The sequence below is a fragment of the Rhodnius prolixus genome, unplaced genomic scaffold (genome assembly GCF_049639745.1).
Source record: "Rhodnius prolixus isolate KJV_2025 unplaced genomic scaffold, Rpr scaffold_2, whole genome shotgun sequence".
Taxonomy (NCBI): Eukaryota; Metazoa; Arthropoda; class Insecta; order Hemiptera; family Reduviidae; genus Rhodnius; species Rhodnius prolixus.
Genome location: NW_027411592.1, coordinates 33,407,864 through 33,433,147, shown reverse-complemented (window position 1 = coordinate 33,433,147; position 25,284 = coordinate 33,407,864). Strand labels below are relative to the sequence as shown.

Here is a 25,284-nt window from a genome sequence, read left to right as displayed (position 1 = left end):
GGACGGTGGCGGCAATTAAACATACTTTAATGCAAATTCCTTTTATTAACCATTAAATAAAATGCAAGACCTAGACTGGAAATTTAAACCATTACCACAAATATCTTAGCTTAGTAGGCCTCGTCTCTAACCGATTGGCTATCATGCGCCTATCGAGGTTGAAAACTTTTATCAAAGCATTCTCCCCCAACTTCTGTTTAAATTAGACGCATAAATACAAATGTAGATTTCTTTTATTACAGTATCACAATTAAAAAATTAGTTCATTATTTCTGCATTTATCTTTCTCATAATTCTTTATCATAGTTCATTCGATAATATTAATAAGAACCCCTTTTCGGCAATGGATATTTATATCTCTTGACAAATTTTCTGTAGTTGCATTCATTTATATGTTGTGATAAGGAAATTATTTATTTCCACTTGGGCACATTAAACGGTACTCTTCATGAAAACAATAAATTTTCCTTTAATGTATCCAACACATATTAATGCAAATTAATTTGACAAAAATCATCTGGCGTTTTTAATTGTTTATTGGTTTGATTGTTAGTATGTAAAGCTGGATTATTTTTGCAAAAAGCGTTTTCAATGATATTAATGTTTTCAACTGTTTCTTCAGTAGAATCCGCGGGCATAATTCTGATTTCATTTGTTTCAGTAGCTGCACGTGATGTCCTTTGATCGATTGTCAATTCATTTTCTAATAAAATTTGTTGATCTAACTCAACTACTTCATTGTGCTCACGAAGCTCCTTACTCGATTCTGTAGGATCTTTCTGAATGGTTTTTTTATCAATATCATCGTTGTTGGTAATGTTTTCTAATAATTTTTTTTTAAATCTTGACATATAATTATCCAAATATAATTCAGATTTATTGAAAATAATTGTATTTGGAATGTCTCGTTTCCAATGATTTCTTATACTGGGATTTGCAATAACAGTTTTGTATTCTGAATTACTGAAGTAAACTAATGAATTCACATCAGTGCTTGGTAGGAGATCATTAGAGCCTTGAGCTAAAATTTTGTAACAAAATATTGATTAAATTATTTTATTAATGGATTTAATCCCTATAAAGTAATGAAATTGCACATTAGGCGAAAGGATTCGGTTAAGGTTTCGGTACACATAAATGGATGGAAGCTAAAGCTTCATTGTAAAACAAAAGTACACATTTTCTTCCTTCGTAGATTCCGGGATAAAAACCTTCGTCTATTTTTTATTTTATTTTTTAGCTAGGAACCTTACAGTCGCTATGATCTTAATCGCGATTTATCTTCATTCTTTCTCCATTAAATTCATTTAAGCCGGATCGTCAGCCCCACATCTGACTGCACATCAACAAAAAACTTCAACAAGCATATACTCGACTGAAACAATTATGACCATTAATTAACAGAAATACACCGCAAAAAACTCCTGCACTGTACTGCCCCCACAATATGCTCCTCTTTTAATATACGTTTGCCTAGCCTAAACTCTTAGTGAGCTGGCCCGTATTTATTTTGTGATGTTTAACAAATGTAAAGATCAAATCATGTATATCGCAATTTACAGAAAAATCCTAGGAACCATTTTTAAGAACCGAAAAATATACTGAACAACTTCAGTTTCTAGAGGAAAGCTTGCCCTTTTCCCAGATCCTACAATGAATTTTTTCCTGTTATCAAATTACTGCTTTTTAACCAACTGTGGAAATAAAGCTCACAAAATATCAAACCGAAAATCATGCAGCGCACATCCCGGCTACCGCTTACAGATATATAAGTAGTAATTATATTTCTTTTTTTTGTTTGAAAATATCTTGTTTTTTTTTTTTTTAGTCGCGCTATTTAATTTCATGATTAAAAGGTTTTTAACATATGATTTAAAGGAAAAGAGAATACCGGAGAGAAGAACCCATCCTTCTAATCCTGAGCATTAGTTCATTTATAGATTGTACATTTTTCTCAGAGACCCCGCAACCCTGCCATCTTCTTGTGGTACTTTAATACCAGCTAGCGCCCAAGTTTTGTAACCGAACTTCCGAGGGGTCACAGCTTTATTCACTTCATCCAATAAACTCATGTACCCTTTCCTTCAAGTCAAGACAATACCTTCTATATTCTTCATTCTTCTAAATTCAAAAGATGTAAGTTAAAGACAGGCCTTTAATTGATTTTTTGTAGTTGCTATTTTAATTAATTTTACTAGTTTCACGTTAAACAGGCACCCCCATGAGTTAGAGACTTCTAAACTTGAGTTTTTTGAAATAAAAGAATAGCGAATTGATATAACATATATGTATATATATATATTTTTTTTAGATAAAATCTGTTACCATTTTCAATAGCACAAGTGCTATAAACAGCTTTAGTATTAAGTTCATTCTTAGTGAGTTCTCCATGATTTTCTTGCTCATTTGCAGCTGAAGAAAAGTTTTCCTGGAATTAATAGGTGACCATAAATCCTTAAAATTAATTCTTATAATAAATCCTTACATACAAAAAATATTAAGAGGAAAATATTGTCTATTAAGACATATATAATTGAAACATTAAGTGGAAGAAGTTACATCCTGACAAATCCTAAAAATTTTACAGAACTTTCGTAACTAAACTTATGAAAGAACATTGACAAGCAGTTTTTGAAGAATTTTAGGCTTCCGTCCAAAGTACATTTTACTATCTAAAATCTGCACGAAGTGTGACTGTTTCTTAAATTTTGTTTCCTGAAAATATATTAACCACAATATTCTTCGTAATTCTCTCACCAGTTTTAAAGTAGTTAGAATTTGCTACCTATATATTTTTCCTGGTGAATAGTTCTCGGAAATCAAAATTTTCCGCCTCTATGACTGACATTTTAATTATAGCGAATGGTTCAACACCTAAATTACACTTAATGAACGCAACAATTTTTTTAAAAAAATAGGGGTAAGATAAGTCAACCTTTCATTTTATATCAATTGTTTGTCTATATTCTTTAAACGTGTCTGTAAAATGAAATTTCATGTTTATTGTGATGAACCAGAAAAAATTAAACTATAAATTTATTAATTTATAATTTATAAATGCATTCTCAAAGCTTAACTTAAGAGCTGGGAACTATTGTGACCTGCCCTTTAAGTTCTTTCCTTGCCCCGGAATAAGGAGAAGTGATACCTCCCTTTTTTTTAGGGTGAGTGGTACACGATCTGTCGAACTGTGGGGGAACTATAGCGAATTATTTTGTTCAATGATCTGACACTTCGAGTCTCTGCATAAATCCTAGTTCTTCCAGGTGAAAGTGCACGAAATAGAAAGATGAACCTAGTGTTGGAATCAACTGATAGTAATCCCATCTGACAGTCAGGCTGCAAATTATATATTAATATAATAGTCAAAATAGTTTTGTTATGTCTTACTATAACAAGACCAGGAAAAAAAAAAATCATCTTATTTTGGGTGCTATGACATGTTGGTAAAGCAAGAAATGTGGAAGCCAACCTTGAAAGGCGAAAACATCTTTTTATGTGACCCGAATCATTTCGACCTATTTATAAGGAGTAACACTTTTATACTGTTAAGAAATTTCTAGTTTGGAAAACCAAAATGGTTGACAGGATCTATAGTTTACAGACGAGTTTTTGCAGTTTTTTGCTAAAACTTTCTACAAGAGTAGACCAATTGATACGTTTGAACGTGATTTTATGAGAACTCATATGACTGGCCCTATTTATTTCTTAAACCTTGTTTCAAACAACCTTATGAGATTCATGTGACATAGCATGACAGTATTTTTTTTTATCGTGAACTTAAATATTGAACATTTATTTTCTTCTTCTTGTGGATACTGCAGTAAGTGAAAGTGGCTTGGGTTATAAATGTGAATTTTTGATAATATTACCTGAGTCGATTTTTTCTTGGCTCTTTTTATTACGGTAGCAATTGTTTTTACGCCCGGTTGGCTCTTTTCCAAAGATTCAGCCATGGAAAAATCTGACATTCTAAAAATGTCCTCCTGTAGCAAAAACATCGACGATTCGTGAAAACCAAAGAGCAAATTCAACTTTTATTGATAAAATAAATAAATAGCTTTAGTTACTTGAAAGTCATTAAAATTGTTTCTGCTAGTTGAATTTTCACTATACTCTTGCGATTTATGGACAATTAATGAATTATGAGTTTTCCCACCTACTTCTACAGATTTTTCTTAAAAATCGAATATTCCTTTTAGAACAACAAAAATATATATGTATAATTTGTCTATTATACTTAGGAAGCAGTAGTACTTACTTCTGGATAAGTTTATATAGTCTTCGTTGATATTCTTTCTTATCATGCTCAAAACAGATTTGGAAGGAGTTCTTCGTGGGGCATTAGCAAATGAATTATTCTTTGCTTTCAAAGAAAATATTGACTTTATCGGTAAAGGACTTGTTTGACCACTCTATAAGAAGGCATTTGTAAGCTCTCAAATGTTAGTTCCTAACTCTAAAATTGGTTGACTATTCAAATTCATACCTCAATAGTTCTAATTGAAAATTCTGTGTCTACATTAACAGGCATTAAAATAACGCCTCTCTGGTGTAGTGGAACTTCTACATCTTGTGTTGAACCAAGAAATGGCTCTATATAATATTGTTTTGCTGCTTCAGTATAGGGCAATTCTGTTGGAAATACCTCTTCCCAGTACTGATCTTTAATAAGTGCTGGATGATCTTCATGAACTTCATCCACAATAAGATATGAAATCTGAATAATTTAACTATCGATAAAAACGCAAGTATGAAAATATAATTCGAACTAAAGATGATGAAATTATTTGAACTTTGACAGATACTTGCTTGAAGTGTCTGCTCAACCACAATTTTAAAAATGATACAGTGGGATGAAAAATTATTATAGTAATTTATCGGATTCAGCAGAATCTGTAGCCATGAAATCTACTGAAGTTCTGACTTATATGATTCCATCGATCGTTTTTCTTTTACTAATTCATGACTACTTCCAAAGGTTTCTTCGACAAGAAGGAATGGAATTGCTAATTATTTTTCCTGATAAATATAACGAATTTTGACTCACAGTGAAGAAGCTGTCACAATTTTTTTTTTTTAATTTTTAAATTTCATGGCTTTAGTGTAGTACTTCACTCGTTTAGATAAACAATATACATACATGTTTGTTAGTAATTATTTCATAAAGCACTAATCTGTTATATTATGAGAAAAGTGAAATGAATCCAAATTGAAAGCTAATTAAAATTGAATAAGAATTTAAAGCTAATTTTCATTTCTAAAAAAGGGAAATCCAATATTTTACCTGGAGATTCCTATCAATAAGCCAATTAACTTCAAAATCATCATCGTCCTCTCCGAAGGGATTAACTAATGTTTCAGCTACCATCAGCCAACCCATATAAAAGAAAAACTGCGAGTAAAAAGATATAAATTTTATTATTCTTATTAACATACACGAGCAATTAGGGTAGATTTAAATACAATTTTAATTGTAAATTGATAAAGTTTACCTGTAATTTGTTATACGTGGTATGCCATAAAAGTATACCTTTCCTCTTTTGTCGCAAGATTTTGTTTCAGTAATCTATTAATGAAGAACGTCCCAAATTGCTAACCAAAATATAATACTATAGATTGGTAAGTTACAATAGGTTCAACAACTCAAGTGAAAAAATATAGACACAAATATATGGAGAAAGTAGCCCTTTCTGTCACTTGTTAAAAAGAGATCTCGAGGCCCTAGACCAGTGGTTTTTAACACTGGTGTTCCGCGAATATGGTCCAAGTGTTCCGCGAAATTTCAATTTTAAATGTATTGAAAATTAGAAACTTAAGAAAGATACGAAAACAAAAAATCGTTCCTTTTTTTTTAATTTGAATTTTCTACTACCAAAGCTGGCCTTCTTTTTAAGTCAGTCTTTTACAGCATTTTTCCAGTGAAAGTGAATTTAAGAATTTGATTAATTTCATTTTCAGAATTAATTTTTAAAACTATGTAATAATTTATTCTTTTTAATTTTAATTAATACATATATCTTTTTTGAAAATTATATTCGATTTTTTATCATTCATTAATTAATTGTTCTTGCTAAATACCGAATTTCAAATTTTTTAATGTTAGTGTTCCGCGAGAAAAATATATACATAATTGTGTTCCGCGTCTTTGAAAAGGTTAAGAACCACTGCCCTAGACACTTGAAGCGACGGGGTTTATTTGTCTGGGTTTGGAGAGAGAGGTTTCAAGAAGCCTATGAACATTCTAAATTTTGATTCTTCATCTCTTCAACTATGTAAGAGGATGAAAGAGGGGATTGGTCTCTTATGGCTACTAAAGGATCTTGTGAGGGAACAGGATCGGAATTTCATCTGCGTATTGGATATGACAGCTTGACAAAGAGTAGGATTGAGGGCATTATGTAGAAAAAACGTCCCAACACAATCCGCTGAGTTTGAGGTACTCCTGCTTCAATTGGATGTATTACCAAAATCAATTATAGAAAAGGGTATTAAGATGTTCTATTATTTTTTTCTTTCTCGTGTGCACACGAAAAATATAGACACTGAAATGTTTTAGAAAAATGATTAGTACTTGGGATTATTTAGCGATACAGATGCGTACATAAACTTGACAGAAAATAATCAAAATCAGACACCAGGACAGCCATCAGTCTTATACAACATTATTTTGAAAATTCAAAGTATAAAATTATCCAAATTCAAGTAGAATGGTATATAGACTCTTAAATACGACGCTTTTTGTGATTAGCTGGGATGTTAAGATTTCAGGTCTCAAAACAACTAGATTTGGTCAGACTCAAAAAACTGTACTTATTCCGATTTTACTTAACATACACACTTTAGATGTAGAAGCAAACTGCAAGAGTTGTCCTGGAAAGTACCATCGCAATAATGAGGCAGCATTGTGAGATTCAACGAATGAGTGAGGATTCCAGGTAATTGCTAGTTAAAAGTGCTCAATTTTTTTTTTTTTTTTCATTGACTTTTGTCATAAAGCCAGCATCGTCTAGAATATCACTCACTCTCCATTCTTACTCTTAAAATATTTGGTTCCTTATAAATATAATTTATAATTTTATAAGTGAAAATAATAAGCGAATATTTTTGGAAAATATCAGTTGTAATGAGCTAATCATAAAGCTTTAATAATTGTCACAAAACATAATTGGTTTTTTGAGACAAGCAAATGATCTAAAAAATTACACGAAAATTGTACCTGTAACAAAGTGAAAATGGGGACTACCAAATCAATGGTATGAGTTGGGTAGCCTTTCTGCGGATTTAAATATTGATTTCCCATTAAAGATGCCGTAAAATACGTAAACACAGCAAGCGTCACTACCTGAACGTAAAAATAATTAATCAAAATTAGTTATAGAATATACCTAAAAACAAAATTTAAAAACCACACATTGAATGGTTTTTAGTAAAAAAAGAAAAAGAATGTTTACTTGAAAAGAAGACAAAAATCTAAAAGATTTTACGCATGGATTAATATTTTACAACTTTTAAAATTTAATTATTTTAAAATGTGTTTGATACTAACATTTGAATATATAAATTATAACCTGGTAATCTTAAGTTTTCTATAAGCTACTTAACATGAAAAACGATCTTTGCTATATTATCTGAAGAGTAAGAGATTTAAAAATCTGCCATTTAGGGGCAAAATATGTTCGATAGAAATAAAAATAATGCTCGATTAACTCGATTAAAAAATACGTAACAAATAAAATTTTACACGGTACATACATAAAGCATGTCTGCCAGAGTTTGATGAAAAACTCATTAATTATTGTAAATAAAATAATGATAATAATAAAATAATAAGTATAACAACAAGCATCACTGCCTAAACGTAAAAATAAACATTTTTTTAGGGAAAGGGTTAGCTCAGAGTTTAGTGTAAACGGGATTTTAACGCGGAGATCCTGGGTTCGAATCCAGCTGCTGGTCCTTAGATTTTTTCTTCCTAGGCATTTCTTACATCTCACTGCCCGGTGATGGACAGTGTTGTCTGTAACGAGAGAACACTATCCGAAGGCGACAGTGCTCTGAAAAAGCTCCAGGCACTAATGACATCAGATGATGATGCGCCTTAAATTATTAATAATATTACTACTACTAATAATAATTTACTTGAGTGTAAACCAATGGCACACTTATCCAATCATAGTTAAGAAGAGAACCACATCCGCTTCTAAATTTGTTCACTTCATCTATAAGAGTTTTAAGTGCGAAATCATTTTTTACTCTATCTTCTCTTCTAGCTCTAGTAATTATTGAAGCTGCCCATACTAAAGGTAACCAGTATTTAGGATGTACTGTTTTTTCTTCAAGTATTTCAAATGTTTTTCTTTCATTGGGCAACATTAATCCAGCTTCAACCATATGCTCTATTGTAGGAAACCTTTTTTTCACGGTAGGGCACATCATTCTTAAGGTTATCGTCAAGGAAAGGCACGCATATCTAACTATTGTTCTTCTCATCATTCGTGATCTTTCATCCTATAATTAAAATATTAAACAATTTCTTTAAAAATATGTTAAATAATAATAAATAACAATATGGCTTGGATCGCGATTAACGTAATTACGGTTGTTGCAAAGGGGCAATAAGAGAAAAAATTCATTATAATAAAGTTCTAACGGACTTTCCATGAATTACGATCTTCAGGGCCAACCACTAAATTGTACCCACTCATAAGGCCCAGTATTATCTAGGTTTGGACCTGATTTTTACTTCTTCAAGCTCAGCTCCATCCAATTTACGGACTACGCGTTCTTTGAGAAGAAAACATAATTACTTCATCAGGTTGAAACTGGAATGCAGATTTTGTATTCCTACCTATGAAAAAGTATCAGCAAGGGACCCAACTGCAGTAAGATGACACAGCGAACAAAATTATAAGCATATTTTAAATAGAAACTTTATTTTTGTTAAAAATATTAATTTTTTGTTTATACCCCATCAACGTTTAGACATGTGTTATCAACTTTTCGGCTGCAATCGAAGTTACAGTTTTAACGATTTGCTAGAAAACTTCCACCTACATCAAATACTAATTAACAGCTCCAAAGTAGCTCTTTTGTTAGGAATAAAAGGGAAGGTTCATATCAAATGTTTATATTCTTATTAAAAGAATGAATTATAGAATAACTTCTACCAAGTTCCATCCTTGTTTCTGGTCGTAATCAAGTCGGTTGTTAAATGGAAGAAAAGAATTTGTTTTTCTTCTAGAAATATTTCGATAATTTTTCACATCGTACCCTAGTAAAGTAATTGCCTATTTTTTCAGGTGGGCTTTACGTCTAACTACCAATTAGGTGACTTGGACGGAAGCGATTAGCAAACGTTCTTTACTGTAAATTTCTTTTATTAACCTTTAAAAAAAATCCAAGGCCTAAGACCGGAAATCGAACCCAGTACCACAATACATATTATCTTTGCAGGTCTCGTATCCTAGTATGATAACAATAAAAAGCGATTGTAAAATAATTAAGTGAGAACTAATTTTATTACCAAATCATGAAATGATTATAGAAGAGTGTCTAAGTCCACAAATTTATTTGTATTAAATATATGATTGCCTCGCCAGAAAATAGGTCTGTAATTACAATTGGAAAAAATTCTAATTTTGACAAATTATAGTCAAATTGGACTTGTCATCATTCAAACTAAGCAAATCTTTCATGCCCTATTTTTACAATAAAATTAAATTATAGATATGATTATTTTATCAGAAGCCTGGAAGAGACCCTGGTTAATAGTGAAGTTTATGTTCCAGAGTAATGAATAGGTAGTGAGCACTTAAGAATGCACTAGCGTAATAAGTGAGGTACTAACTTATAAGTCAAATCTAATTAAAAAAAAAATCGCGCGTGGTAGCATAGGTTACAACTAAAACTCATTTTATACCATTATTTCTGCAATGTTCGAAAGCTGAAAACTAAATGAAGATATACTCTACTTTATTAAAGAAACCAGGCAGATTAACAGAAAGTGATATATAAATATTAAAAACTTATACGAGGAGTTACCTCGCCTGAGAGAAAGGCATTGATTAACACAGCTAGAGAATCAGGCCATGGTATACAAGTGTATTGATCCCACCATCTTTTAATAACAATTGAAACATAAAAGCCAAGCACAAAAGAAACAGGGATCAGATCTCCATACGTCTGACAATGTAGAGATAATTTCTCAAACGTTCTAAAACATAAGTACATTAAAAATTAAAGCTCCTGCTTCCCTTCTATCTTTCAATGCCTACTTGCTACCTAGATGGAATTAATCACTTCCTAACAAAGTTATTCTGTTTTTTCAAGTCATTAGAAAATCTTACTAAAATCCCCGCCATAAAAGTGGTAGTTTTCCAATATTATAATAAACCACAACGAATTCATTGATTTCATAGCATCGCCTAATATTAATAATTCCAGAAACTTATGGCCAAATGCAGCCAGCAATTCAGAAAACGAAATTATTATTCGGTAATTTAATTAATGTACATAAACGCAATATCTTAACTGAAGAAATATATTTAATTACAGTTAAGTTGATTGCAGTATCTCTAATTAATTGTAATTCTAGTAATCTCCTATCTCATTTCTAGTAAATTTAAACCTTAATTAAGAAAAAAAAATTTTGAGACAAAAAATAATTATGAAATTAATTAACTAAATCTAAAATAAGAAAGTTGTGATAAATCTGAACTACGTACGTCTTTTGATCTTCATTCAATAAAAATCTGTATGTAAGACTCAATGTAGAATACAACATCACATAAACAAATAAATTTGGCCATAACAACTTATATATACTTCCTTTCCATCTGTACAGTAGGTTTTGAAACATCGAATCACATATATGAAACTTTAATACACATATTTTCCTAAAGTGAGGAAAATCATTACCTTAATAATAATTTCCAAAAGCATCCAAAACGTTTACAAGAAGCAACTTGTGCTGTATATGTAACCGTCATAGTAGAAATGATAAAAAATTATATTTATTTGCCGAAAAACACAAAAATTTATTTACTCTTGATAATATTATATTATTCATTTTATAGCTCAAAAGAAAATGTAAAGTTCTAAGGTGAAAGCTGAAAGGTAATATCACAGATGTTATGTTTGTTACCAAGGAAACGTTTTGTCAAAAGTATAAATCATTTTAATTTGCACCTTCCATGGTCCCACAAAAAAGAAACAGATAATATCATTACTAAGTATATCATTACTTTATATAATAATTAAAAAAATAAAATACACTATTGTATTTTATTGATCCATCTTCGCAACAAAACTAGGGAATAAAAATTGGAAACATGAAAAAAAAGCAACAAAAAAGTGTAAGGATGGCAATGTGTGAGGAGCCACCCCAAATGTGAGTGTGGAAATACGAAGGAGGGCATCAATCAATCAGCTGCTTTTCTCTTGCATCAAAATGAGTTAGGTTTTTTGCATGACCTTCTGACAGTACGTCTTTCCAACTATAAAGGTATTCTCGCCATCATGAATCCAGAAGCGCTGCAATGCATTTACGTTTTCTTTATTAGGGCATATATAGGAAAGTTGTGCCAACACATAAAAACATATTACATTCTTGTACATTACACATACACCTGGTCATTAACATTAACACAGTCATGAAGCACATGTTAATGACGATGAAGGCCAATGAACAGAGCTACCAAACGGTCTAGAGCACTTAAGAATCTTTTATTTCCTGGCGGGAGAAGAGAAGAGAGAAGCGGAAGAGGCTGAAAAACAAAAAAATGTTTAAAGTTGATAAAGGTAGGGCTGATTTCTTCCACCAATATGTTGACAGTTATGGAATTAGAAGTCTACGTTTCTAGAAATGAAAGAAGAAGCGAGGAAACTACTCTTCATTTGAATTATCATGAAGTGACCATTCCATGACTTCTTTTTACTTCAACTCATACTTTTTTTCAAACTTCAAAATTTTTAGTTAATGTTAATTGAGTTTAATCTAGGTTCCATTAAAAAGTAGAACTTTTAAGCAAGCGTGTCCTCCCAATTTCAGAATTTTAGAACGTATTGAAATCTCACTATTCCACACGGAATTCTACAATTCTGTGACATGGTTTTGAGAGAAAAGTTAACTTGACCCCTCCACTATTACTGAACTCAAATGAATATTCTAGCAACAATGTTTAAAATACTTGTTAAATATCTTTTTGAAGAAACCTCGAAAACTAAAAATCTATCCAGTATATCGATTGAGTGATTTTGATCGTTAGGTTACAGTCAGGTCCCGTCCAATCGCTTCTGCCTCCTGCTGTTTGTCATATTTTAAGTTTTTGTGAATTCACACATACAAACATTTAAGCCGATAAAAATTTTACAAGAATCACTTTTTTTTAATTAAAAGATGTACTTAAAACGTGTTTTTTCCACAAAATGTCAAAATAAGAAAAGTATTATTTATTAATATTTAGGGCAAAGCTCTATACTGAAAAGAAGTCCAGCTAGTGCAATACGACACAATAACGATAAAAATTAAAATAATGTAAAACTAGTAAATATTTCAATTAGTAGTTACGTTCTAATTTCTCAGAAGATATCCAGATCATCTACATAAAATAATCGTAACGCAAAAAGTGGAAATCGAATTCTCTACACTAAACTGATGAAGAAAACCTATGATGATAAAAATTGAACAACGGTCATTGACAGAAAAACCACTGGTCATCAACCGAAAAACTTGTGTGCTACGAAGATAAAACCAGAACTGAAGTCCCAAACTGAACCGCAGTCCCATTTTCAAAAGTAAACAAGAATTGTGAATTATTAAGCAGACAGTATTACCTGTATATTACCAAAAAATTTGAAATAATGGAAAAAGTTGGCTTGAGGGTATGAAGAATAAATTCTAGTATATCAAAATGCATTTAATTTGTGAGAAGAAATTATGTTCTTAATTTTTTACATTATATAATGCCATAAGAATTGTATTTTTATTTTTTTTTTTATTAAAAAAAACCTTTCATTATTAAAATTTCAAAAAATAAGAACATACCATCAAGACTTCATCGATGAGACAAGGTCAGCTTTTATTCCTCTAGGACAACAGCTACATATACTTCTAAGATTTATGCGCGTATAGTCCAACAGCATAGTTACTAATATATTATTTAGTTTTTGAAAATAATATAGTTTTTAGCGTGAAAGATTAAGAACTTTTAACCGTAGCATTTTTAACTTGTGCTAAAAGATTTTGATTAAGCTGGCATTCATCTGTGAATTGCTTCAGAAGTGATGCATACTGTCTCTGTTGATCGATTAACGAGGATAATTGTCCTTTTAATTTCTCTTTCAAGTCCCTTTCTTCATTTCTCCTTTGCTCTACCTGTGCGGTAAATGAAAATAGCGTCAGTAGTATTTTAACTAAAATTTGTCAATTTTGCCTATAAACTAAAAATGGAAACTCACTTTTAATTTGTTATGTTTAATACCATCAATAATGTTTTCTAGTTGACAGATAAATTCATCTTTCGCATTGATTGATTTTAAAGATCTGTTGAAAAGGGCTAATTAAAAATTTGTAATAAATAAAAAATGTCACAGTAAAATGAAATCTACTTACGAATTATAACCATCGTAAATTGAATTTAGTAAAGATAACTCCTTGCTTAAATATTGATGTTGATCATTCAGTGTATTGTACAATGTATAAAACTGTTTCGTTTCTCTATGTTTGGCAGAAACTGTAAAATATTTATTAACATAAATTTAAAAAAACATTCCATTGTTTTATAACTTTAACAAATGTAATAATACAGTATTATTGATTTCAAACAAATAACGAATAATTTTCCTTCTTTTTGGCTTCCTGGACTTAGCACATCACCACAAATAACGAAACATTTCCATTATTCTAAGGAAGGATTAACTCCAATAGTTTCCTTGTTATTCTAGTAAATTCCCTTCATGATTTGCAGAATTTATAACAGATTTTTTTCTTTTAAATTGCAGAATATCGAATTCGAAATTTTGCAGTAGAACCATTTCTAACTTCACTCTACAGTTATCTAAGTATAGGTAAAATTGTCATTTTATCAGGAGAAAAATAAAAACTGATGTGAACACACATGTCTTTTTGTTACTTAAAACTTTAAGAATAAAAGCTTTAGTAAAAATGCCCACTATTTCTTTACAGATTGTAATAAAATCATTAAGTGGACTAAAGTGGCAGCATAAACTAGACAAGTTGTAGAGGGAAATCCAAAGAACTCTCGTACATCTAATATTTTATAATACTGTAACTTTCGTTACAGCTAATATTTTCCTACCACTGGACCGAAATAGGCTCCTACATAGTAAAAATGTATGTTGCTGAACTCGATCCTGGGGACTGCACGATAGGATCAAGTGCAGTAGCCACTCAGGTAATCATTGATCTTTGGATATTCTTTTATAATAAATTTTAAAAGAAAAAAGATTCAACTAACCTTCTCCTTCAATCTTATGAAGGTCATTTCAACGCAATGACGTGTGCGTGGAGGCTTAAACAGCTGGTCTAGCATATAAATATGCTAAGATAAGGTTTCGTCACTTGGTTCATGAACAGGGGTAAAATTTGAATGACGGGTATGCATTGCAGGCCTTTTCTGACCTATATTATCACTGGTAAGATAAAGAATTGAGGCCAAGTAATCAAGGATGGCGAAAATACTTCTGACCAGCCGATTGGATAAAAGGAGAAGTAACATGGATGGGAGTAGAAAACTGCTAGCCTACTTGGTCTAGGAAAGGCAGAGCGGATATCTTTAACGGCTCACTATTTTACTCACACTTAGTAAACTTAACAGCAGAATAATGATTTAAAAAAGTAAAAATAATACCTTGATTATAAAGCTCCAAAAACCGCCTCTGATATTGTGCTAGTTCGGCTCTTGTTGGAACTTCATCAATCAATCGATATAACACTGTTTCTGCTCTTGATACTTTTGCCAAATTAATTCTTGCCTCTGATACTTGCTCATTCAAAGCCTTCAATGCATCTTCGGCCTCAAGATCATCTTTTTTATTTTCTCCAATTTCCCTTAATACAAAAATAAATACGTATAGGCCGTTAGTTAATTTTAAGCTAAATGTTCTGTATACACCAAGCTAAACTGCGAAATAAATTTATAAAATTTAGCCAAAAATTCCCTTAGTTGACCAAAATAGCAGAGTAAAGAGAACCCTTTCTGAAAAAAGTTTATTTGCGTGTTGGACAGTTTTGCTTTTCACATTTCTCAGAACAAATTGCAAGGAGGTTTACTTTTACATTGAGACATTTGAAGCACTGTAATATAGCCATAATATGACTCGGCTCAATTGGGCATTTGACACCATAAATATATATTTATATACCAGCCAGGCAAAGTCTGACCGCGAGAAGACTATTGTGAAGCTAGCTGCTAATAGGTCATTCTTTTTCTTTAGAACCATGTACAAACAAAAAAAAAAAAAATTGATTTTTAAAATACTACCTTATCATTGTTTTTTTCTAACAATATGGTATCTGTGCCCCAATAATGCCCTGCCTTTTAAAAAAAGTATTTTGGCATGTAGGCATGAAAACTTTAAACTATTAACTTTTTGGATGATGGTTAAAAATAATAATTTAATCTATATACGAGTCCTACATTGGGTAAAAATGAGTGTAAAACAGTTAAATGTGAGTGTAAAGTGGTCCTCATAAGGATAAAGAACCACGGTACCTGCTTACTGTTCAGAAGGTTGATATACAACTGTAGAAATATTTAATACATATGTAGCAAACAAGATCGTACACACAAGAAAATTACAACCCTTTTCCTCGTCAAAGCAACTTACATTTTCAAAAAATAATTAAATAATTAAAACTACTTACTTTATAAGAGCTTGCAGACGAGCCTTTTCAAGCTTACAATGTTCTTTAAACTGATTTTCTTGTTCTATTAGTGAATTATTAATCAACAATCGTATTTCTAATTGTTTCACCTTGCTTTAACAGAAGGGTAGAAAATGTTTAAAAAAAATGTTATTAAACGAATTTATATAATATACAAATGTATAATATACCTCTTTTCTTTATCTGATAAATTAAGTTCATTAGTTTTTCGGAAGTTAGTTTTGGCTTTTAATTCTATTAATTGTTCTCTAGATTCCTTCAACTTTAGTTCTACAATTTCTTTCGTTTTGAGTAATACACCTTCTTTTTCTTTGAGTCTTCGAATTTCTATTTTCTCCCCTAACTGCAATTTAAATATTTATTTATTTTTACAATTAGGTATCGTCTAAATATAGTCGTTTTGGCCAGGGAATTCAAATGTATTTTCTCTCCTTAGGTAAGTAAAGTATTGAGATTAAATTTACGATTTCATTAGAAAATTCTTAGTATAAAAAGTTGTTTTTATTATTTTTATTATATGAATATACTCCGAATTCTGCGGTACACCAAAAGTGTATGTACGTGTATGTATTATGTATCAGTCAAAAATTTAATATATAAAAAGTTATTCATATGTAAAGAGGGTTGCAAATAAATCACAACGATAACAACACGAGTGTTTATTTAACACCTTTAGCAATATAATCAGCGGCAGTTGCAACTACCAAATGATCAAGCTATGTGATAACTAAGATGCTAAAAGTGTAATACTTGCAAAATGAATTACCCCCTATAGGAGGAAATATTGCGCTAATTTTCAATTTTTTTTAATGATATAAGCGTTTTGGAGTTCTCTGAGCAAGAAATCAAAACTTTATAGGCAGATTGGTAAGCAGCAATTTTTTTTTATCCTCAGGGGGAAACCAATAGTTCATCTGAATCGTTTTCAGATTCTAGAAGACTAAAATCAGCTACTAAAACAAAAATATTTACCTGTGACTCTTGTGAAAGACTTGAATAGTTATTAACTGCTTCTCTAATTTCTTTAGCTTGAAGATTGACTAGGGAAGTAACTGCCTTGGGCGCCAAAAGAATCTAAATGGAATAAATAAAATAAAAATTTAAAACAAAATTATATTAATTTACTTTCTTGATGGTATCTTCGCATTGTGGCGGTGGAAAGCTTGCGATTTACGATCTCAAGAACATGTCAGCTGAAGATTTAGTCAGAAAGATGAAAAGGAAGAAATTATTACACGTAAAAAGTTGAGAAAGATTGCTCCTGAGCTGACGTGAATTGTGCGATACTGGACAGTGCTGATGTCACGAAAAAACACTGTCTTAAAGTTTCACTTTTTGCTCTACAAAATTTAATTTAATTGGCTCTACAAAACATCTTATTTAAGCCATAAGGGATGCGTTCTCTGTAATGTAAATCTCGCATAACTCTTAAATGACACCGTACCTAAAAGTGCTTTCTTCCAACTTAGGTTTTACAAAACTGTTTCTATTAGCTACTCCTGAAGAAGAGGGAACTATTTCAAAAAATTAAATTAAGTAGCAGACAACACCTGCAGCTTGAAGAATGAATTTTCAAAAATCATAAATAATAAGAAATAATTAAATTATAATTTATGCCCTACTATTCCAGGTAAATTGGCCAGATTTTTTTAATTCACTGTAATGGCATAAAATTAAATTGGAACAGCATTTTGATGATACTTTATGATATTCACAATTATAGCATTAAATCAAAGATGAATAGCAATAATCAAAGAAGACGGACATTTCTGATCAATTGACAGAATATTAATGAAGAGATCAAAGTGCATATGAGCACATTTATTTCAACGAGGAAACGTGTGCTTCATAAAATATAGACATATGTATATTTTATTGTAAAAGAAAAATCTTGTACAATATTTGAGTTTGGTACAGAAAAACAAGAAAAGAAAACCAAAAATTTAAATAAAAAAGCACACTTATCAAAATAAAGAAACAATCTGCGCACTGTAATGGCTTACAAAAGAACAAACATACATTTACAAAGCATAAACTGTTATTACGATTATTTAGCCGTTTTAAACATTTTTATAGTATCTTCAACAAACAAAAACAAAGAGTTTAATTTCCTAACCCTGTCGATATTTAGCAAATGTTTTAATTTTGTTTCACTGTCGGGCAAGTATTAAATGGTTTTCTAGGAATTTTTGGCGTGATATAGAGGGCAATATAGCACTAAATGATTTAAGGGATCAACAATTAGTTTCTGACAGAGCGGGCAATCTTGGTCTGATATTAAAGTAAGGGCGGAACCGTTAAAAAATAGTTTTAATATATTATTGCCGGCAAGCCTTAACTGACCAACAACTCTCGACTTATTAATATTAAGGCGGTATTGCAAATAAGACTGAGGCTGGTAATAATTAAAGTCTATTATAGATCTATATATGCAACTAAATTTTGCTTCAGAAAATATTGTGACTTTTATTTTCTTATTGTTAAATTATAATACATATTTTAATTAATTTTTTTTTAAATAAAAAAAAAGAAAAAGAGAAACATGGCATAGGTTAAGTACAAGCAAGTAGATATCTTTAAAATAAAATAAAAATGAATTCACACGCAAAAGAAGAACAAAATAAAGAAGTTTCCTGGCGGCAAATACAAGGAACCTCAATTGAGTAATGAGGTATTGAGCAATTGAGTTACAGGCATGAAATTTTCATAGTATACTTACATTAAGCAGAATTTGATTTGCAAGGGGGAAAAATGGCAACTTTTTAAGTTTAGTGATATGTTACTACGGTTTTCAATACTTTCTTTAAAAACTCTTTAACGTAAGTTTTTTCCGTACGAAAACCTGATAACAAAAAGTTTCTTCAATTTTTAGGCGATTTAATTCAGTAAGTAAGTCTCCTATTCTAGTCAAATAGTAAGTCTACTATTCCAGAAAAATGACCTTTTTTTCCTAATTCATTGTAATCCAAACCATTTTTCTCTTAAAGTCAGTTGCTGATTTTTATGTGCGAGGCGACTATCTGTGCATTGATTATTTTACTAAGACTTCAAATTTCAGAACGAAGGAGCTAAATGCTTTTTTCAGTGCTTCACACTCGAAGCACAGAGGAATAGTTTCGATCCATCGACGCGCAATTTTGTATAAGGAGATAATCCTTCATGCACAACGAAATTTCAAGCACAGCACTTTTAGAAACGGTTAACCACATGTAACGCTGCCTTTTAGCAATTCTCGTCCACGTAAGTGCAGTGTTTTCTTTACCTTCTCTAAAAATTTCAAAAAAATGTTTACTTTATTGAAAAAACGTTACAATAACTTATTTAGCTTGCACACCAATATGACTTTTACCCCTTATATCTCTTTTTTTAATTATTGTTGTCATTTCTTTCCTTAATAGAATTTTTTTACAACTTAGGTTAATGTAAAAAAAACAAAAAACTGTGAATGTTTTTTGCCTCCAACTTTCTTTGTGGGTAGTGCAATCTTTTTTGGCAAATAGATTAAGAGCTTTTAGAATGTTAATAAGTTTTTGTCATTACGCTGTGATTGCACAAAATCTCCAAAATTCCTGAAGAAGTTACATTATACGAGTAAATGTAAACAACTACTAATCTGTAAACAACCTACAAGAAATATTTGTTACAGTTTTACCTGTCATCAGTACCTAGATACCATGCGAGCTAATTATTAATTGAACTGCTACACTTTTTTACTGCTACTTTTGAATTAATCAGCTCATAAAAACTGACTGTCATTTAAATACTACGTAAATCACAATATCTATAATATAATAATTCTGTAAGTAATAAATTTTAATATAAAAACTTACATCGTCTGTAGTCGAGGTCATACTCTTGGTTAGCATTTTCAATTTAACCTGTGGGGAATTCAAGCATCACAAGGCCAATATAAATAAAAAAAAAAAAAAAAATTAAAAAAATGGATTTGTTAGAACTAACTTAAGCAAATGTATTTAAAAAAAATATAAGAAAAATACATAAAACCAGAAGTTAAAACATGCTCAAACAACGCCAATTATTTTACACAACTTACCTCATCTACAACTATAATTTTATTCAACTTACCTCATCTACCACTACATTCTGTTCCCCTTCATCGTGCACATAAATATTTTCTTCCTGAAACGTCAAAATGAGTTCATACCAAGCAAACTGAAACTAAAATTTAATTGAACCAAATTAAATTAATTCTTTCAATAATGGAAAAACTTCGACACTGCATTTTTACTTCCCAGACAATAATTTTTTCCAACAAGAACTTTACTTAACTATTAAAGAAATTAAGAGAATTAAACTTTAAATTTTGGGTGGAAAAATGAACATACAATGTAAGCAGACGCAAATTTTTATTGAGTTTATTAAAATCAAAAGTTTTTTAAGAATATGTGGACTGTTTGTCTCAACCTTTTGTGAAACAGTACCTGAAGCAGATTATTTGATTCTAAAACATTCTCTTGTGCATTGTGTAGGGAAGTTTTGTTTTTATCCCTTATAACAATTTATTAAAAGTGCTATTAACTTACATTGTATGATATTTATTATAATTTACGCGTGTTACGTTTTATGGACCAAAACAAAATCCTATAAACTTAACCAGGTCAGTGAATTTAAGACTTTTGTTTAAAATAATAATCCTGTTTACATTTTTAAATATTAATAGTGTATAGCAGTTTGTACACACGTATAAAGTTCGCTTTTTTATTTTATTCATTTTTTTTTTTTCTTACAGACAACTCAACAGTCAAGAAACTTTCTTCCTCTGCGTACTTTCTTCACTAACCAAAATTTATCATATGCAAAGGTGGCCACGGGAACTCAGATGTTTTCTATTTCTTAAATGCCTACAACTTCATCCATAGGTGACATCAATACACTTTTCGCTAGCTTCTTAACAGAATTCAAATCCCTCATCACACCTCTGATACCTCTCATTATTTCGTCATTACTAGACTTCTTCCCGACCAATCTTCATAATGACTATTTCACAAAGCTCTCTCACCCTCATCTTCTGGAATCCTAATGGACTAACTAATTAAGGAAATGAACTAGTAATATTACTACGAGACACACTTCACTGACAGATCAAGATTTTTCATCCCAGGTTACACGACGTACAAAACTAATCATTCCAACGGAATGGGACACACGCGTACGGGGTATGATCCATACATAATATATTTCTCCAGACTCCAATTAAGTTATCATTATTATTTTTATTTAAGGCGCGTCAACATATGAGGTTATTGGCGCCCGGAACTTGTTTCAGTGCACTGCCGGCCTCCGAACATCCATCACCGGACAGTGAGCTGTAAGAAGCTTCTAGGAAGAGAAAATCTAAAGGTCAGCAGCTGGATTCGAACTCGAGACCTCCGCGTGGGAATCCAATACGCAAACCGCATGACCAATCCCTTCCCTCATTATTTTATTATTATTTGTCAAGCTTTCGACCTAGGACTAAGGACATCTTCAGAGCTTACTGACAATATGATATTTTTATATTATTGTTCTGAAGTTGGTGTATCTTCTGTCCTGTCTGCTTATGAACTTAATATAAACTTTAGAATTATAAAAAATATATTCTCAATAAGCCCTGAAGATAACCTAGTCCCTTTGTCAAAAGCTCGGTTAAATTAATAATAATAATAATAATAATAATTTATACATACAAAAAAATTATATAGGGAGGGGATTAGCTATGCGGTTAGCGTACTGGACTCCCACGCGGAGGTCCCGGGTTCGAATGCAGCTGCTGACCCTTAGATTTTCTCTTCCTAGGAGCTTCTTTCAGCTCACTGTCCGAAAGAACATTGAGCACTGAAAGAAGCTCCGGACGCCAATAACCTTAGATGTTGACGCGCCTTAAATCATAAAAAAAATAATAATTGAAATTGTTATTATTCTTTCTTCCTTCTGGATTAATGAATCAGTCATCAATGAACAATACATAAATGCATCCTTAAAAACTCCACAACAATTAGAAATAATGAGGAATACTTGACTAATGCTATTCAACAGAGTTCTTGGCACTCTACAACAGCCAACAGAACTACACCATTACTCATCAATCTTCCTCTACGCTTAAGAGAAATGATAACACGCACACTCACGCAAGAGCTCTTTTGCATAGCACCAGATATCCCTTCCACAAAAGACTGTTTAACCAACTCATTAGAGAATTGACAATAAGGAACTAATTTAACAACTAATTTTCTGTCTATGCACAATCTCTCACTACTAATGACCTCTCTGTGGACAGCAACCAAAAGAATTTTCAAATACAGAAAAATTTATCTCATACTAAGACGTGCGGACAATTCTTGGGCTAAATCCTTGAAAAAGAGACGTTTTTTCTTTTAGGCCTGTGAGGGAACAGATCTTGGACAAAACCTCTTCTGGCTGGTGTTCTTAGAACGTACACACGCTCCGTGATCTATATAACCTAATATTTTTTAATCTTCTCGAAAAACAGACTTTCGACCATCTTCAGTTGATTGGTTTGGTTCGGAGATTTCGATTTTACTTATGTTTCCGTCTCGCACTGAGTCAACAAATTTAAGCGAGTCAGGAACAAGTGTATTAAAATATAATAAATGTATTCATGCTATACTATACTCTCCTATTTATGGACAATCGCTATCTCTTACATAAATTATAATTCGCTGATTAAGTAACAAAGGAGACGATTTTGTTTATAAGTTCTGCACTATATTTAACTGAAAAAGTAATTGTAATGTTTTATACCAGAACGCAAAGAATTTAACGGCAATTTCAGATTTACACAGCTTTAGAATAAAGATAAAATTAGCTTTTTTTGAATTTGTATACCGACGAAAAGAATTTTCGAAAATATTGGTTAATGGAAGATTTTGGTGCAGCTGGGAGTCACACTTGCTTTCTTTTGTTTGGTGAATATGTACAATAATGCAAGCAATTATAAGTTTACGAAACATAATCCAAGTATTATGCGAATTACATTGTGCACCGCGATAAGAAAATCTGTAAGAGTATGCCCCACCACAGAGCTTTTTTGAATTTATGCAATTTGTATTTCAGTAGGTGTATAATTAAAAATAAAAATAAATAAATGACTTTTTATACAATTTAAAATCAAACTTACTTCTTGCGTGGGGTCATGACCATATTCGAATAGTGTACTCTGGACTCTTGAAAACGTATCTTTAGGCTCAACTTCTATTCTTCTAAACTTTCGTTGAGGTCTGTATTTATTCTAGAATAACAAATTAATCATGATTTGTTAATTGTATCTCTATATTGCTTTTTCGGTAAAAATCTATTTAGCTATTTTTAATTGTGCCAAGGGTAAATAAAGTCCTTAAATTAATTCCTATTCTGACATATCAATAAGCAATTCACGCACCTGAACAGCAGAAATATTAGGTAGTGCTCTCAAAATAAAATTTTCATTAGGTTTTTCATGCGGAAAACAGTATTCTTTACTGAACTGATGAACAGCATATCGAAGTAAATAATCACCGTGCTCTTCTCTGTTTTCTATAGACTTTTTGACCAGCCACTATAGAAAAAAAAAATCTAAGAATAAAATACATTGAGAAACGGTTTAGGAATTAACAAATCCTCTCTTATCTTCAGACTTAAAAATTTTCATTTCATTTCATTATAAAGTAAGGTATCACACGAAGTTAGTTTTGTGAAGCTTGCAAAATACATTAAGGTAATAAAATTATGAGATCTTAGAAAACGTGAAAGTGGGCAGAAGTAATTCTCTAAATAAAAAATGGTACTTTTCCGTTAGCCGGGCGCAAGCGAAAAACAGTATTGGGTAAAACTGTTTTCTTTACAATTCATTAATATTTGTTTATAGTTGAACTTGTTTTGCTTACCATTAATTAATATTTGTTTATAGTTGAACGTTTTCGACTTTTTTCCGTTGACTTGGCTCGCGTTTGGTTCACAATTAGCGACATTTGCGCCCGGCTAACGGAAATGTACCTAAAAAATTTAGAAAACAGAAAGTTATGGGGATGAAAGTGTTTTCTACCTATACCTTAAATTCAATGCACACCCTTTTTTTTTAAGCTTCAGAACCACCCTTAGTTTTTAAGAGAATTGTTTCGAATATGGCGAAAATTTCTGCATATTATATGAAATAAATGCGTAATTTATGGGTTTGCTGAATTTCGCTGTTACAAAGTTATTTTCCTTCTGTGCGCACCTCAATAACAGGATGAATGTGAACGAAATCCAGACCTTGTATTTGATGTGGTTCAATCATCAGAGGACAATTCATTTTTGGTAAAACAGCCACGATCTTCTCAGTAAGTGCTCTAAAAAATATATACAAATATTGTATATTGATTTAAAAAGTAGAAAAAAAAAATGTGAATAGTGTTTGACACCAACAAAAACATTATTTTATTTTTTTCCAGGCGGGGCTTAATGTCCAACTACTAATTAAGTGTAGGGGACGGTGGCGGAAGCTCATACTTTACTATAAACAATTTTTTTCTAACAAATCAAAAGTAGTCTTACGCGGGATCTGAACTGGAGATCTCCCACTTACAAAGCCACGCTCTTGACCACTAAACCAACACCCGCCCATAACAAAAACATTATCTAGATGAAAAAATCCATCGAATAAAATCTTAAAAAGCACGTTCTTGAAATAAAATATCATACATCTTTTGGCCAATGGTTGAATTTTCCTGGAAGAGGAGGTCGACGTCCAGGTCCATTCTACAGATATCAATACACCAAGTCATACCTCCTACAACTTTGTCAAATTCACTAAGTCCTTTTATTTTTGCTCTGAAATAACCAGCATCTAATAGCATTTTAATGATTTCCTGATATTTTACTTTTTTTTGCTCATCTTCACGACTCTCTGCCTGCAATTTTTTTTCAATTATCCATTTTTTGTTTTTAGAACTAACAGATTATTTAATGTAAACAATATTTCACCTGCACAAGCTGTCCCTCGGCATCTACAACGGTTGATAGGTGCTTGGATCCTCCTTTTGGCTTTAACGCTTCTGTGAATGCCATAACTAATTTATGAACAATAAAATTGAATATTAAAATACTGGACTGTTGCAAAAACTTATGTTATAAACAAAAACTACTGTTTAAGTACAGCAGTACAAATGTTTGACCTTTTGAAAATGTGTCTTTGTTTTTACAAAATTCAAGTAATGAAGAAAGGACCCTAGATTAGTGATCTTTCTCGGTTTCACACCTTATAAACCAACATCAATACACGAATTAATTCGTGGGTTTTCAACAGGTCTGAGTGGCAAAACCAACTGTGAGGCGAAATCACTGATCTGATCGTGATGACTGTTTTGTACTCATAGAAGGTTCCGTTCTTGTTATCT

The 25,284-nt window shown here is 31.3% G+C and overlaps 2 protein-coding genes and 1 long non-coding RNA gene across 7 annotated transcripts; 1 reads left to right on the top strand and 2 right to left on the bottom strand.

Annotated features, from left to right (window-relative positions):
* Positions 1 to 215: 215 nt before the first annotated feature.
* LOC141449519 (bestrophin-2-like) lies at positions 216 to 12,593 on the bottom strand. Of its 5 annotated transcripts, none has more exons than XM_074119044.1 (13): positions 11,618 to 12,593; positions 10,921 to 11,535; positions 10,728 to 10,838; positions 10,045 to 10,216; positions 8,143 to 8,511; positions 7,220 to 7,345; positions 5,288 to 5,395; positions 4,490 to 4,720; positions 4,262 to 4,415; positions 4,071 to 4,177; positions 3,873 to 3,986; positions 2,326 to 2,428; positions 216 to 1,021 (listed from the first exon to the last, which is right to left on the bottom strand). In XM_074119044.1, exons 2-13 carry the CDS (start codon positions 10,989 to 10,991, stop codon positions 489 to 491), a joined length of 2,199 nt encoding a protein of 732 aa, XP_073975145.1. In that variant the 5' UTR covers positions 10,992 to 11,535; positions 11,618 to 12,593; the 3' UTR covers positions 216 to 488. The 5 variants fall into 5 exon arrangements, with proteins under 5 accessions (XP_073975145.1, XP_073975147.1, XP_073975149.1 ...); XM_074119046.1 differs by having other exon boundaries at positions 11,629 to 11,769; XM_074119049.1 differs by lacking the exons at positions 216 to 1,021; positions 11,618 to 12,593 and adding an exon at positions 1,028 to 1,375 and having other exon boundaries at positions 10,921 to 11,131.
* Positions 11,663 to 13,738, top strand: LOC141449527 (uncharacterized). Its single transcript, XR_012455578.1, has 2 exons — positions 11,663 to 11,802; positions 12,587 to 13,738. It is a non-coding gene; the product is annotated as an uncharacterized lncRNA (long non-coding RNA).
* fidipidine (coiled-coil domain-containing protein 93) lies at positions 12,906 to 25,204 on the bottom strand. Its single transcript, XM_074119050.1, has 15 exons — positions 25,063 to 25,204; positions 24,872 to 24,957; positions 24,590 to 24,798; positions 24,126 to 24,237; positions 23,310 to 23,465; positions 23,049 to 23,159; positions 19,997 to 20,050; positions 19,741 to 19,788; positions 16,883 to 16,984; positions 16,081 to 16,253; positions 15,890 to 16,003; positions 14,874 to 15,073; positions 13,616 to 13,736; positions 13,462 to 13,546; positions 12,906 to 13,378 (listed from the first exon to the last, which is right to left on the bottom strand). The coding sequence occupies exons 2-15, from the start codon at positions 24,953 to 24,955 to the stop codon at positions 13,202 to 13,204; spliced, it is 1,746 nt and encodes a 581-aa protein (XP_073975151.1). The 5' UTR covers positions 24,956 to 24,957; positions 25,063 to 25,204; the 3' UTR covers positions 12,906 to 13,201.
* Between the last annotated feature and the right edge of the window lie 80 nt (positions 25,205 to 25,284).